The sequence below is a fragment of the Tribolium castaneum genome, chromosome 9, assembly GCF_031307605.1.
Source record: "Tribolium castaneum strain GA2 chromosome 9, icTriCast1.1, whole genome shotgun sequence".
In the NCBI taxonomy this organism is placed as follows: Eukaryota; Metazoa; Arthropoda; class Insecta; order Coleoptera; family Tenebrionidae; genus Tribolium; species Tribolium castaneum.
In genome coordinates, this window is record NC_087402.1 from 8924876 (window position 1) to 8940490 (window position 15615).

The following is a 15615-nucleotide window of genomic DNA, read 5'->3' on the forward strand; positions in this document are numbered from 1 at the left end:
TTTTTGTTTTACCTGTCCAAGAAACTGGTTAACGAAAAGACAACATTTATTCAATAATAACTATTATATACAAGATCAGTAACGTACAAGAAAACAATAATGCAAAAATCGTATAATGCTCCCACATAAATAGCATAGAGACTAACTTATATAAAAAATATATTAAACATAAACAGCGTAAGATATGTATAAAAAAGAAGCCTTCTGTCGTAAGAAACTACATCTACGAATCAATTTCGTTATATCACATGACAAAATAAGAAACGATGTTTGGATTCCTTAGCGCGGAAAGGATCACCATGTCACACAATCATACATAATAAGGAAGTCCTATGATTTTTCTTTACAAATTATACAAGTGAATCACAAAAGTGTTTATTTCCTTATCTTTTTCAATATATACATGACCCTTTGAGGGCAGATAGACATGCATCTTGGAAATTATATGACACCTGAGTGATCTCAACAGGCCACAAATCAGTATACATATTTCAAAGAGAATACTCCCGCCAGAATTGCACTAATAAATAATATTAATTTACAATTAATATGGCCATAATTCCGGAGCAATTGGCTGAGAGTAGTAAATTATGGCACCTTCCAAAGGTTTAACCGTAACTAAAACTAGTAAAATAAGTCTAAACACGTCGTATACATTTATGATATCTTAACGTAATATTCAATTTGTGAGTATTGGCACTAAACTAAAATGGGTTGCCACACAAATAAGAGATTGACTAGAAGCACAATGGATGGAGAATTTCGTGCCTTCGTGAAGGTGCCAGCGTCGTATACTATGCAAGAGTGTGATAAGAACAAAACAACAGTAACACAATGATAATAAAACAAAATCCGTGTGTATTTGTGTAGTTTTTGGCAAGTAGACTAGCACGTATGAGATTTTCCTCCGGAGCACTGCACTGCACTCTTATTCGCAGAGTTTCTTTTGACTCGGTGTCACTGATGCGGTGGAGGGGGCTCGAAGGTCTCCGAGTCGGGGCTGCCGTACCCGCTGGAGCCGTCATCCCGGTGGTTGTTGGTGCTAATGGGCTGTCGCTGTGGGCCGGCCAGGACCATGTCCGAGTTCTTCTCGCTGTAACAGGATGGGCTCGTCAGAAGTCTACCTTCACCCAAACCGTTTAGATTGTCGCCCGCTGGCTGAAAGAGATCAACCACCCTGTACTCAAAAGTTTTCCGACTCACTCCTCTCGATTTTAAGCATTGATCGAGGATTGCGTGAAAATGGAACAGTTTCACCGTTACCGCATCATAAAACGTTAAAAATAACACACTGTAAGCGATAAATGAGAATCATTAAATGGTGCGAGCAAATGGACTGAAGCAAAGTTTTCAGCAAAGTGGTTTGTTTGAAAGCTAAAAGCAACTGAATGAAGCTCTTAGCGTGATGGCCGCTTTTAAAATACAACAAATATTATTTTATGATCGCACAGACCATCAGCAAACAACTCGCGACCCTCCATGTGCCACGATAAATGCGAGGATTTAGCCACAAAAAATCATTTTACATCAGCCGCGGGACACTTTGAGTGCTGTTTCTGCCAAAGGACTAATCGCCACGCTTCACCTCATTTTAAAAGTTAAAAACGCAGCTAGTGGGACACAAACTACGAACTAAATTAGCAAATCAGTCTCTGCTATTTTCTTAAATATTTGGTATTGCATGTTGGTACCATTCATTTTTTTATTCTGATTTTAAATTGGCGGATTAAAACAAAGGGCGTTAGTTAATTAAATGAATAAAACATAGCATATGCCATTCTAGCACTAGAAATAGAACGACGAATCAATATGACAGAATGTCACGAATATTATAATTTTCACCAATAAAAACATAATAATTTTATATCGCAGAAATTAATTATGGAATCAGTCTCATTTCAGATATCAAATTAATTCGCTTTAAAATGGCATAATGAGCACAGTTGAGTTCGTGTGACTAGAATTGCAAAAGAGCACTAATGAAATTAATTATTTATTCAAGATTATATTGCCTATCAAGATTATACGCTATAATGCACAAACCTCATGAGACCATGAATGCGCTTATTATAAATGTTGCACTATTTCTATTTTTAGTTCGTTAAAAAAACGTGCGTGCGAAGTATTTGACCCGAGTTATCGAAAGAAATAAAAATACAAATGCAACGGTAGGTAGGTAACACTTTTATGCAGCTTTGTCAGAGTTTCGGAAAATTTTTGCTGGGCTAGGATTTTGAGAAGTGGTGAAGCGTGTTTGGGATATGGGACCAGTGACAAAGTCCATCACGTGTGGAAGGGGTCGTACCTGTAAGTTACTGACTTGCCTTCTGATATGGGCTAAGCTGCTAGGGTTGTAGGTCATATTGGCGAATACCAGTCGTTCTTCGTAGTCGTATTCGCACAATATCTTATTGTCACACAAGTAAAACCGGTCGCCTACGCAAAACCTAGAAAAAACAGCAATTTCGTTAATGTCGATTCCACCGAACTGTGCAAAACGTTCTATTTGCACCATTAAACGGTGAAATATTTAACATACCTGTGATTACATTGCTGACAAGCGAAACATTCTAAATGATAAACGTTGCTTTTTGCCCTCATTACCATTTCAAATGCTGGAATTACTTTGTTGCAAGCCGCACAGTATCCCGTCGTACCAAATAGCCTAAAAGTAAACAGATTATCAACCGTGTTATTACGATACATTGTTAATTTACTAGCGATAGGCCACAAACACGAAAAGTTATGTCTGCTGTAATAAAATGTATACACAGCGAACTAATCCACCAAAAAATTGTAATTATTTCGCCGTGATGGGGTTTTTCACCCTTCTGTGGCCATGTGCAGCCAGTCTCGAGCACTCTCCGTACCGACCATTAAAAAATTCAATTACTTAAGAACTCCAGTCTAATACTAAGGAGTAAATAAATTCGCTGTAATTGTAATTGTAGTTACTTCCCGGAGCTCGCCAAAGGTCAGCTCAACATCTAGAATTAATTTAGTTTATGGACACTAACATACTGTAGGTCACCTGGAGTGTACACGAGATTGGCTATAAAATGTTTTGTTGTGGTTTTCATATTTACACCGAATCGATTTGTTTGAATGGTAATTTGAAAGAGAAAACCGCAAAATGATTAGCAAAAGCAATTCGATCCAATATTTATAAGGTCCTTGTCGTGCTACACCAATTTCCTCGTGTAGATTGCTATAAAATTTATAGCTATAGCGTGCTATAAAAATTACATTACACCAAATTGACTTCGAATAAGATTCTACCACCACCACTGCCATCACGTTTCTATAACACATACATCCATTATTAATTTTTATCTCAACCAATCTACCCTCAGTGGCGGGTTAATTACTGGTTTGTGATTTTAATTTTTTATTGGCGCCGCTGAAAATTTTTCAGCTTTGCGCGATCTGAGAACCACTTCAAGCACGAACGAAAAGCGAATTTGGAATTTTAGTTTCAAGTTTGCACAGGTATTAACTAAAAATCAAATAAAATATCACAACAGCAAGAATTATGTTCCACTGACTTAAACTACTAAATTTTGTTTTTAAAAATGTTGTTTCGTACTTCTGTGAATAAAGTCACTTACTGTGTTCATTAAATTCAATGCATCAAGTGAATCCTGGAAAATGTATTAGAAGGAATCTTCAATTCCACGAATTTTATTGTAGGTAGAAAAGGAGTTTAGTTGAGTTACTATTTTAATAATGCTAATAAAAACTTGCTGATATGCATGATCCTTTAGTAGTAAATAAAACAGTTCAGTCAATCAAAATCCGCTGTACTTTGGCATTGCTATCTTTCAGTAAAATTCTGCAAATTAGCATGTTATTTCTTCTTAGCTGTCTTTGGACCTATCTCGTTAATTGAAGAGGTAAAAAAGCGGGGAATCTCTATATTGATTTTTTGATGCAAAATCCAAAAAAACGTTTTGTTTCTATTGCTCTTCCTTTTCGTAAATTAAAGTATTCCATATTTTACGAGGTGGTAGAAATACAGCAATAACATACCTCTCCAAATCTACCTTTAAACGGTTTTCGCAGAGAAGGTAAAGTTATTTTCTCGCACAATAGTAATCAGGCATACTATACTTGTATAAAAAGATCACTTATAAAATTTATCATCAAGAATTTGTTGTTCTTTTTTATTTACTTTCCTCTTTTACATGTTTTGTTTTCATTTTTTGTGTATTACATTATTTTCTTCTGTTCTTCTTTCATTAGAATTGTTTTTTATTTTCTTGTGTTTTGTTTTTGATCATGTTTTATACTGCGTTAAGTTGAATAACTTTGACTAAACTTCACCCAAATAAATAAAAATAAATAGATGAATAAATAAACAAGTAATAGTTATTTATTTACCGAGTTTAAGTGTAAATTGGACGCTTTATTACCGAGTGGAATGAGATGTTTATCATCCATAGAGTAAAATAAATGAACCGATTTACACGAAAACAAGTTTAGTACAATTTATTCTGCGAATTAGACTCAACAAGGCTTAAAATTGCTTTAAATTTATTTAAAATAATCTGACCTTTCATATTGAGAAATACTAAACAGTTGGCAAAACTTTCTTACACAGGAAAAAAACCGTTAATTTTGACACTTTTCATTTGAAGAATAAATAAATAAATTCCTAGCTATGGATTGGAACTATGTAACTATGTAGTCTTTTATTAAAATTATGTTTCAGTTCAAAATCTTTTGATTACAGTTGAAATTTGGCTCATTAATACACGACACTCTAAATTACGTGGTATAACTTTTCTGAGAGTTGTAGAGCACTTACAAAACGATTTTCTCAAAATCCGTCCAAGAAAAATTTTCTTTCAAATTTGCATTGAACACCCCATAAAAAGTTGTTGCACACATCAGTGTGTAATTAAGAAATATTATAGTATGTAAACTCTTAAGACGAAATAAAGTATTTTGGATTTAAAAATAAAAGTATTTTTATTAGCTAATGCATTTGAAACACTTACTTGTGGTGTCCTATTTTTTTACCCTATGCTATATGAGGCCGGAGAGTAATTATTAAGTAATTATTTATCACCCGCTTGACCAGTTCGACCCTGTCAACGGTCAAGACATTTAGCAAAAAGTCAAAAAGACGCAATTTAATTTTTTGTGTCTATGAGCCGAGAGTGAAAACCTCTTTGAAGCCTGTTCTTGATTTAGCTACTCAAAAAAAGCAAATAAAAATAACAAAAATAAATGTTTGAGTTTTCCCTAAAAACACACTTAATTTCATCGATTTTCATCTGGTTGCAAAATTTAATTCAATTTGAAATTAAATAACAAGAACTTTTATTCATTTCGGACTGAAACTGGCGTGTTTACTGCCTCCGGTTTTATTTGTTGATTGCTTTCTCCTGAAAAATAATTCCGTTTGTATACCGGGCGTTTCTCGCAAAGTTTAACCTTTCTTATTTGCAAATTACCTGAGGTAATCCCTCTTGCAGAGTATGAGATTGGCTTTGGTGTAGAGCGTGGACCCGACCTCTCCGAGCCTGCAGTCGCAGCAGCCGCACTTGAGGCAGTCCTCGTGCCAGTAGAGGTCCAGAGCCTTGAGCAGGAACCTCTCCGTGATCCTTTTTCCGCATCCGGCGCATTCCCGGACTCCGGCACCTGTGGCGGTGCTGTTGGCGGCCGTCGAAACTGACACCGGAACTGGTGTTGGGCCCGCCACCGCCACCGCCGCTCTACCGTTCGCCGCTTGCTCCCCACCGGACTCTGGAACGGATAATGACATTACAGTTTTTCGAATAAATATGCATTAGCATCAGCGGTAAATCAAACGCGTCGTCGAAGAAATCGTAATAAATGGCTGAAAGGCTCGATACGAACGGCTGCTGAGATAATTCCTGAGAGACAAGGTGAGCTCTTTATTTCAGTTATCCGCTTGTTAGGGTGTCACCGCGCGCCCGCCTGCAAAGTGCCGCTAATGGTTGCTGACAAATGGCCCTTGCGAGACTCCTCACTGGATACGAGCGACTCCGCGCCGGATCCACACGCTGATGCCGGGATATAAGGCGAATTTTTAATATTATTGTGATTTATTGGAGTTTGTCAATTTCACAGAGTGAAACAGAAAATCCTCCTTGTGTTGATGAGGCCCGGATTTCATTGCGATGTGAAAAAGTATACAGTATACAACAAACTGTTAGGAAAAGTAATAGCAGCTAATCCTAAAACTAAATAAAAATCCTGAAACGCTAGTATATGTCCTAAACAATATATAAAACCATTTTGTCCCAAAAGCGTTATTTTGACATCCATTTCAACACAAATGTATATTTTTTTCTTATTAGACAGGTAGACGACTTTTGGCTCTTGGGTCTACAGGCTATTTCAAAATTAATTGGCGAATTCCGAGTTGAGAGCATTGTAGAAAATCACTTTAGTAGTCCAAATATAGAAAAAAAAAATTGGGCAAGCTAAAAGTTTCTAAATTGCTAAATTGCGATTTTGGTGGAGATGATTGTGGAGAATAATAATGTAAAACAATTTTTTTTTAAATGAGCTTTATTTTGGAGTAAAACCATCTTAAATTTTGGTAATTTCCGTCTGATATTTAAGAAAAATTACAAAAATTTAAGATTTTTTTATTGCAAAATAAAGCTAATTTTTCGAGAAATTGTGTTACATTATTATTTTTCACAATCATCTACACCATAAATAACAATAAACACTAAATTTTTTTGCCTGCATTTGAAGAAAACGTAATTCAAAGTGCACCTTCAAACCAATGAATCTTTGTGGGGAAGTCCTGAATCTTTAATTTGTTTCTACATTTGGACTAGTGAAGTGGTTCTCTACAACGCCTTAACTTGGAATTCGCTAATTTTGAAACACGATGTATAGCTATGACATCTTCCGATTTAAACTAATTAGCAAAATTTCATCAACGGATTTTATGACCTACTTTCTTTCTTATTATAATCTACATATTTTTTTAATGTTTTTACTGTCCTTTTTAGAATGCTTTTTAGCATTTTTTAAAGTCTTAAAATTCGGTCTCTATTCGCATTCATAAATAAAATAAATAGGCACAAAGAAATCGTAATTGTTTTATTTTTAAGATATTCTAAGCATCATTAAATTTGCATACTTTAATAACCCAAGTAAACTGGTTTATTATTTTTTAAATTTTTAAAAGTAAAAAAATTCTGAAGTACGAAATTAGGAAAACTTAAAAAAAGTTTGGAGATATAGTCACGATCAAAAAGAATGACACCCCTACCAACCGGACCATCCGATTAACATCTTCTAGGTCATAAATTTTAACCAACAGGTTAGTTAATTGTCCAGCTAGTTAACACAATATCCAGATACTTTATAAACTTGGGGTTTTAGGGGTGTAATTTTTTTGATCGTGAGTGTACAACTAATTCCAGTTCCGAAAAATTCCACAGATTATTTCACTGGACTTTAATAATTCATCGTAATTCCATTGCTTTCGGATTAGATAATACCTACTATTCAAATTAACTCCCGAAAGCTGAAATTAATTTAAATAATCCCAAAATGTCTCTTCTAATCCCAAATCAATTCCGATAACTGTAAATAATTCTAAGTAAAAGTAAAAAATGGACTGCAATATAAAGTAAAGTTAAGCAACTAACACGAAACATTTATTTCGGTCAAAAAAATAAACAATTAAAAAGAAAATAAAAAAGAAATTTTATATTAAAAAAATAAAGAGAAAATAAACACAATCTTATAATTAGGTAATACAAAAGTGGTAACAAGAGGAAACTAGTCACTGATTAGTTAGTTTAGAAATGATAGAATATGTCAAAAGGAGCAGATTTGTCGTCAGATGGTTTACGTGTAATTGACTGAAATTTTGGCTTGGGGTTCAACTCTTAATTAGAATTCCACATATTTTGTAGGTTGAACCTTCTGATGAGAGCACGTTCTCAAAACTACTATCGGAGAAGCATACTTTGTCCTCTGTCCTACGTTGAATAAATCATCAACTTCACCTCTTACATCAAAATTTAATCTTTTTGCATCTGTACTTACCGTCGATTTAGCTGCATCTATTGCTACAACGTTTTTGAGTGAAACAAGGGCAAAAATCAGGCCAAAATAAGGTGATAAGAGTTATTCTCTTCTCAAGCTAGTGATTTGGTCATTTCTAAGTGCGAATCAGTTAAAAATCAACATTTTCCAGCCAGTTAATCTCCATTGTCGCCTAGAATAGGGCTATTTAAGCTATAATGACGCAATTTTAATAGACGTATTTTTCGAAAAATGAGAAAAAAATTGTCGTTCGGCCAAATAAGAGGATTCGACCGTTAGAGTTACATATTCCCAAACGATTTAAAAAAGCCTGAAGCTGTTAAAAATCAACTTATTTTACCAAAGTAGCTAAAATAAGGCGTTCTGAGCTATTATTAGACAATTTTACTCGCTTTTATTTTTCGATACCTAATCTTGAAGTATTTCCGAATTCCAAAAAAAATTCCAGAGAAACACTATACAATTTTAACAATTCCAAATAATTCCAAGCAATTTTGATGAAATTCGAAAATTTGTACAACAAATTTCAAAATTGAGGGTCCTTCGTTTTTTTTACATTATTAAATTTTTTGGGCATTTTTGAATTCCGATCGATTCTAAATTTTTGGTCGCCTCTGAAGTTTTGTCACCCTGAATTTTTGGAATGTAAATTAGCAGTGAGGAAATGAAATCAGTGCGACTTATTAGAGCTGGCGTTAAATTGCAGCATCGTCAATTTGGCCGCTGGCTGTGTTTGGTTTTTGAAAAGCCACGTAAATCAATCGTTCAGATCAATGTTAATGAGGTGCGGGTTTTAGTTCGGCAGTCGGTGTTTACTCGTAGAGACGCAAATTGATAAACAGGAGTATCTGAGTGGAAGCGCAGATCACAATATGAGATTATTCCGCTTGGCGAATTACAATCGCCGATTTAATTAAACTAGTGTGTACCTACGCAGCAGTGTAATTGGCAAACGCCGCCACCTCTCTCCAAAGAGATGACTTTCATCACAACTTACACAGAAATGATGGAACGGACGATAATTATTTCCATCCGTATGCGGAGGCATTTTAATCAGTGCGAAACACCTGACAAAAATCGAAACACCGGATGGAAAATCGCAATCAACCGGAGTACAACAGGCATCAAAGAATCGACTCATTTATTACAAACTAACGGCTTTGAAAGGAATTTCAAAAGCGTTAGCACTCGCGGTACCAGTTGTACCTATAATTTACAGATGACATTACGTAGGTGTCGTGGTTCAGTCCTGCTGTGTTGACAAGACGCATAAAATCGCACAGGATTTTTACGACAGTTAACTAGAAAATTTTCATGCTGTATGCAACGTCTAACTGTAATAATATTGATACATTAGTGCCAGACGTCAGTAAATAAGATGTGTGGCTGAAGCCAACAGGATTTGCATAAGTAACGTTTTGGTCGATTTCATGTTCACTGGGGGCAAACACACTTTAATTGCATTTGCAACCGGACGACATGCCAATGCGGAAAAGGCTCCTTCACCAAAAAATCAGTAAACATCTACCGCAAGGCCAAGGACGGATAATTGTGCAATTTTTTGCTCCAAATTTTGAGAAACCGAGAAAACGCATTACTTGCCTTTTTCGAGTTGAAATAAATAAAAGGTCAAAAATGTTCTAACGAAAGCATAAATAAAATAAATAACAGAATTCTCAAAATTCCTCCCAGTACGATATGTCAAACACTATTCAACTGAAATTTAATTAAATTTGTACTAGAATTTTGTCTTTGTGCTGTGATAATTTGGAAATTAATTTTGAATTGAACAAAAGTTCGTGTCATGGGCCTGTACAGTCGGACAACTTGTTGCATTCAGAAAAACCAAGTATTGTGTTATGTGAGGAAGTGTCAAATGGATGATACACAGCTCTACAACAGCACTTTTTTGCTGTAAGATGATTATAGCTGCTTCAATTGACAAGTGAAAGGTAGATGGATGTTCAGCCACAAGTTCTTGTATTTTTTCAAATCACTTGTATGCTTTATAAACAAGCTTTTGTGGAGTAGTCGTATGTTGAAAAATGATTATCGGCTTGAAAACCGCAAGAGGAGTCTCCTGGTATTGATTCGTTCACGTCTTGAAGAATGAAAGTGTTGAATGTAATCATATCCATTATGCAGCACAATAACCGTCGTGGGGGTGGCGTCGCCTCGTATTCTTAGAGAGCCTCTTTTCTGCATGCTCGAAGATTTGTCTAGTTAAATTAGCCGTTGCTTTAATTAAAATAGTTTAAGCCGAATGAGAAAACTGATGAAAACAAGCTCGCAAGTAAAATGGCTTTATGTATTCAAACGGAGCCCACTATCTTCTTAATTTCCGCCTTCAGAATTATTTTCTAGAATTACCATATTATGCGAGTGTCATATTTGAAATGACGCCAGCAATTATGTGGCGCGAGAATTTAACGACGCCCGTAATTAAATTTAGCCGAATTAAAAGCAGCCACTGAAGAGGGCTAAGTGTCTTGATACCGATTCGCAGAGCCATTTGTCAATGTCCCGCCGATTTAAGGACGATTTTGCACACCCTCTTTTATGCCGAAACATAACCGTATTGTTCGCACTGATTTTCAACACGGAGCGCGGATTTAATTAATCCCGTCTGACTGACACTCTCAACTCGAGATTGCCAAATATATTCAAAAATAAAAAAATAATTACACTGGATTATCCTAAATAAAGTCTACAAAATAATTAAATTCGAATTTTTAATTTCGCCTCGGCAAATACACAGATATTTTTTGCCCAGGGCGTGGGTGTGTTAAAAATAATTACACACAGAAATGTAAACAATTCACATTTCATTAGCCAAATTAAAAAATTCATTTTCCTGTTTCTAGGAAGGTGTTGGTCCCCTATTTCCCCCTCATTTAGTAACATTAAGTTGTAATTCTACCAACACAAGCTCCGGCTAATGAGTTTTTTCTTTTTAATAAAGTATGCACTTAAGTAATTAGTTGCTCGTATGATATTACAGTACCTGCGTATGTATGTAAATTACAAACATAAATAATGCGCGCTTTTACAATAGACGTGTAAAAGAGATGTTTTCCGGTTTGTTTACTTAAAACGTTAATACGAACTGGAGCTTTTGTATACACATGCCCCTCTTTTATGCTAATGGCGTCACTTACCTGAAAGAAGAAGACGTTTCACATAACTCACATCATGCTAATTTTATTTATTTTGATCCAGCGAACGCGATAATTTGATTAATTCACTCTCAGTAGCAAGCACAATGGAAAAATAATATTTTTTTAATTACACGGCCAAGCATATGGTTATTATTTCAGGGGGACGTAATTGGAGCAGCTCATCAACTGCCTCCAAGTTAATTATTGTAGGCATATTAAATATCATTTATTCCAACGTGTTTGGATTTATGGAAAAATTTCTTTTCTCAGAAGTTTAAAAAATTGACAAAATCAGTTAGAAGAGGGTTGTTTTGGGCGAAGTTTGGGTGATGTGGCCGTCATATTCTGTGTGTAAAAGCCTCCCTTGGCCAAATTGGGTGCAGACGTCATGACTGCGTAATGATGGCGTTTCACCCCTTCCCCTTGGCCTCACACTCTTCGTTCGCGCGCCACTCACTGCCATTATCTCCGGAGTTAATACAAAATGCATTTGTTGTTGTTCCATTATGTAAATGAAAACTCAAACCACTCTCGTTCGGCAAACGCGTTCCATCAGCCCACGATAATGCATTTCCGGAATCTATAAAAAATAATTTCTGGTCGATTTTATTAAATTGCGATTATGGCTGGAGCGTTCCATTGACGGATTTGCCCGGAGCGGGTCTTATTAATGCGTTTAATTACGTATAAAATTGCATTCAGGATGTGAAATTTCCAATTAAGTTCCTCGGGCACACGTAGGTGTGACCGCTAATAAGACGCGACCCGGGATGATTGGTGTCGATATAAAATCGTCTCAAGGCGATTGTGACGTGTTTCTCTGCCATTAAGCAAACAATAAACCGAAATTAACACACAATACGATCAAAATGTAAATGACATAATCAGCATAAACTGTTAGAATCGTTATAATAGAGATTTGATAGAGACTAATTCCAAGAGAGCTTTGTGCCTACATCTGTAACTGGCAGGATCGTTAAAATAAGCTCAACACGAAATCCGGTGGCTCAAACCAAGCATTCAACCGGCCTGTCATCATCCGAAAGAGGCGGGACCTCTGCTCTGTACCGCTCCTGCTGAGCTTTCCCTCTTCCCAAAATATTCAATTGAACCATCCGCGAACAGTCCATTAATCATGCAATAATAACGCGTTAAACCTTGTTTGGTCTCCCCGCCATATTTAATTATTTTTCTCCAACAGGTCCAGCACAAAGATTTCGCAAATTTTAGTTTTTTCCGATTTTGATTTTATAACGGAATCAAGTTAAACAACAATTTATTACTCTCATGACATGCATGGACATTTTGATTGCGTGTGGTTTTCCGTTTGATTCAATCGAGGAAAATAAGCTAATGATTCCTTCTAAATTACAATAATCATTTTTGATCACAAGTGGTGCACTAGAATTTTCCCAGTGGTTTTATCGGCTCATGTCTACACAGAGAAAAAAATCCATTACACTTTATAAAAACACATTATTATAATTTGCATTAAAAATAGGGATAGTCGCAAAGTTTATTAAACGGTAATAAAATAATCTGTTAACAATATTCTGTTACATTTTAATATACCTTAAGTTAACCATTAACAAAATCTGGCATATAGGTATTAATGCGTAATGTATAATCTTTTTAAATAATAGAAATTATGTAGAGGAGTATTTAATTTGTATCAAAAAAATTATTAATTTTGTTAAAAAAATATTCTTTCAATTAGAAAAAACGTACTAGACAAATTTTAATAGACAGTTTTGTCCGTGTAGTAGTGGGTTTCGCAAATCGCTTATTCCCTTTCGTGACTTTTCAATTTTTGCTATCAATTTTTGTATTATCGCGATCGGTGTGGAATAATGCCCCAATTAAACGATTATCCCGTCATGGCTGGAACAGAAAGCGAGGTGTTTGCACGAATCGGTTTTCTTTTCTCCTCTGTCTCCCGCTTTCGTTGTCTTCGTTCAGCCCAAGGCGCTGGCTGATCCCTACAATTAATCACATTCTCTCGAGTCCTGACATTTCATTAGCCTTTCTTTCTGTACGCAATTTAATTAACATTCGAGACTTTAAATTTTTAATAATCAAATTAAATTTTCAAAGCGAGATTAAGACTGTTTTCGTCCGTCTTGGTTTACTACACAACTTTTTATATCGCACAGAAATTTTAATTAACGTTTCCAAATGAAAAATAAATTTTTAATTAGCGAGCTATAATTAAGGATAGGCTTTTGCTTTCGGTATAATGGAGATTTTCTGTTTGTTTATCTGGATTGGAGTCGCAAGGTGGGTGAACAACACGAGAGTTTAACGTGACAACGCCGATGGTGCTCCTCATTAAAACTAATACGTAATGATACCCTGTCAAGCCAATTTCTGCAATGTAGAATATGTTGCATTAATTTCGTATTATGTTCTGTTGACCGCAACTTGGATAAGTGCATATCAACTCACCTCTCGAATAACCGGCTGACTACAGAACTACCATTATCCAGATTGGGCGCACCCGAAGGACTCAGGAAACCGATACCTAGCCAATATTCATTCCGCATCCCATTATCCGAAAACTGTTGATCTTATACCCGAGCAAGCGATTAATTCCGAAATTTCGATCAGCTCATTAAATTAGGTACACCCAACGCTCTACCTCGCCAGCAAACTCACTGGAAGATCACACATGGAGATATCTTTCGTTCTTAATAACTGGCAAAGAGAATGCAATTTAACCCAGCCAACAATTTAAATGAAACTCGCAATTATTTCTTCATCAATTCATTGCCTGCGGAACGCTGAACAGGTTTCATTTATCCAATTATTTAACGTTCAGCCAACAAATAGAACCATTAAAGCTGTTGCTTTATTAAAAACCCAATTGAAATTATTTCAGACTACACCTAAACAGCGACCTTTTAAATCTTCACTTTAATTTAATCAAGAGCGAACCATGAATATGAAGCAGGGATTTATAAATACAGGTACAGAAAGCTCGCTCAAAAAAAACTACAATTACAATCACACTTTATTGTGATATTGGACAAAAGGATGAGGATTTTAGATTTCGGCCAAAATTAGAGTTGTGTTTTTGTAAAATGCGCGTTTCTCGGTTGTGAATAAGCGATAAAAAGTTGATGCAATTTCCGTCAAAACTGAAATTGCAGACTGTTAGGATTTACAAAGCAATTAAGTTTCTTATTCAGCAAACTGCTTCAAATCGTATCTATTTATGTAAATAGAAGCCGATGCGTCGTCTTATAATTACTGCATCCCGTGTATCAGTGGCGTAGCGTTAATCTGTTGGTTTCTTTTTTGGAATAAAATGTTTGTCGGTCGTATAATCCCTAGATATCGATGCAGTATATGTTGTAGAAAATGTCTCGAAGCGACCGGAGTAGATTGCAAATCGCTGGTGGGCGACGCAGTTTTTCAATTTAAACACAAGTAAAAGAAGCATTAAATTAAAGAATTCGCATTCGGAGCATTAGTGGTTGTATAAGAATTGGTCCATTCATCTGGCTGGCGGCCAAGCATCCGAGACTTCAAGAACATGTAAATAAACGAAGAGCAGTTAAAATTTAAATTGATGTAATGAGATGGAAATTGGATCAGAAAGAGCGATAAATTACAATATAAAGCCTACTTTAATTAAAGTGATAATTAAAAAAGATCAGTATCTGTTCGCAGTGCGAGAGCACGTCCAACCTAGATTACTTTTACACACGTAATTCCCCATTGCTGTTTAATTATAAGCGCATAATCTGATATTTACAGGCTATTTCGATACAAGGCCGGATCCTCATCATTCACAAACATCCCTAATGAAACTGCGACAATATGAAGACAAATTATGGGATTTGCGTTATTACAGTGCGAGCAGTGCAGCTTCTGCGATCATTAACAAACGTTTCCTTACACGTTCTCCAACTATAATTACGATAGTTTTAATTTAAGCGTAAATAAACCGAGTTTGCAGTCTGCCCCTGTGTTGAAATGATTATTTCGCGCCAGCACAAATTGCCAATAATTCACCGGATTAATTAACTTTTATTCAGCATGAAATTCAACTCCGCGGCTCGCACCCCGACTAATGATCACTTTTCGATCGAGACGCGGCTCCCGAGTACACACAACGCGAAAGAACTCTTTCTAACATTTTTACAAGTAGATGTACGCAGTTCCGTGGGCGAGAATAGCAATAGCTGAAAAATTAAATGAAACGGTCCGAATGCACCATTTGTGGATTTACTCGTTTTAATTTTCTCGGTGCGGCTTTCCACTTTATTGAAAAAGTGTTTCTTCTATCCCGCATCGCCGCACTTTGTTTACCGCCAAGTTGGTCAGAGGGCGCCCGTTTAATTCGACTCCGGAGACCAATGATTTTTGGTGCACACGTGTTTCCCCACCTCATCCGTCACTCTGTCAA

The 15615-nt window shown here is 35.9% G+C and overlaps 1 protein-coding gene across 4 annotated transcripts in view; it reads right to left on the reverse strand.

Annotated features, from left to right (window-relative positions):
- Nucleotides 1-28: 28 nt before the first annotated feature.
- The window catches only part of LOC663863 (LIM domain only protein 3), a 61411-nt gene continuing 45824 nt past the window's right edge, over nt 29-15615 (reverse strand). For 2 of the 4 annotated variants that reach the window (XM_008194454.3, XM_015979412.2), the window contains exons 3-6: nt 5460-5751; nt 2540-2665; nt 2306-2447; nt 29-1158 (exon numbers count right to left, since the gene is read on the reverse strand). In XM_008194454.3, coding sequence (XP_008192676.1) covers nt 958-1158; nt 2306-2447; nt 2540-2665; nt 5460-5751 — 761 coding nt within the window. In that variant the 3' untranslated portion in view covers nt 29-957. The remainder of the gene's footprint in view (nt 1159-2305; nt 2448-2539; nt 2666-5459; nt 5752-15615) is intronic. The other 2 variants (XM_008194455.3, XM_008194456.3) reach the window with 2 other exon arrangements.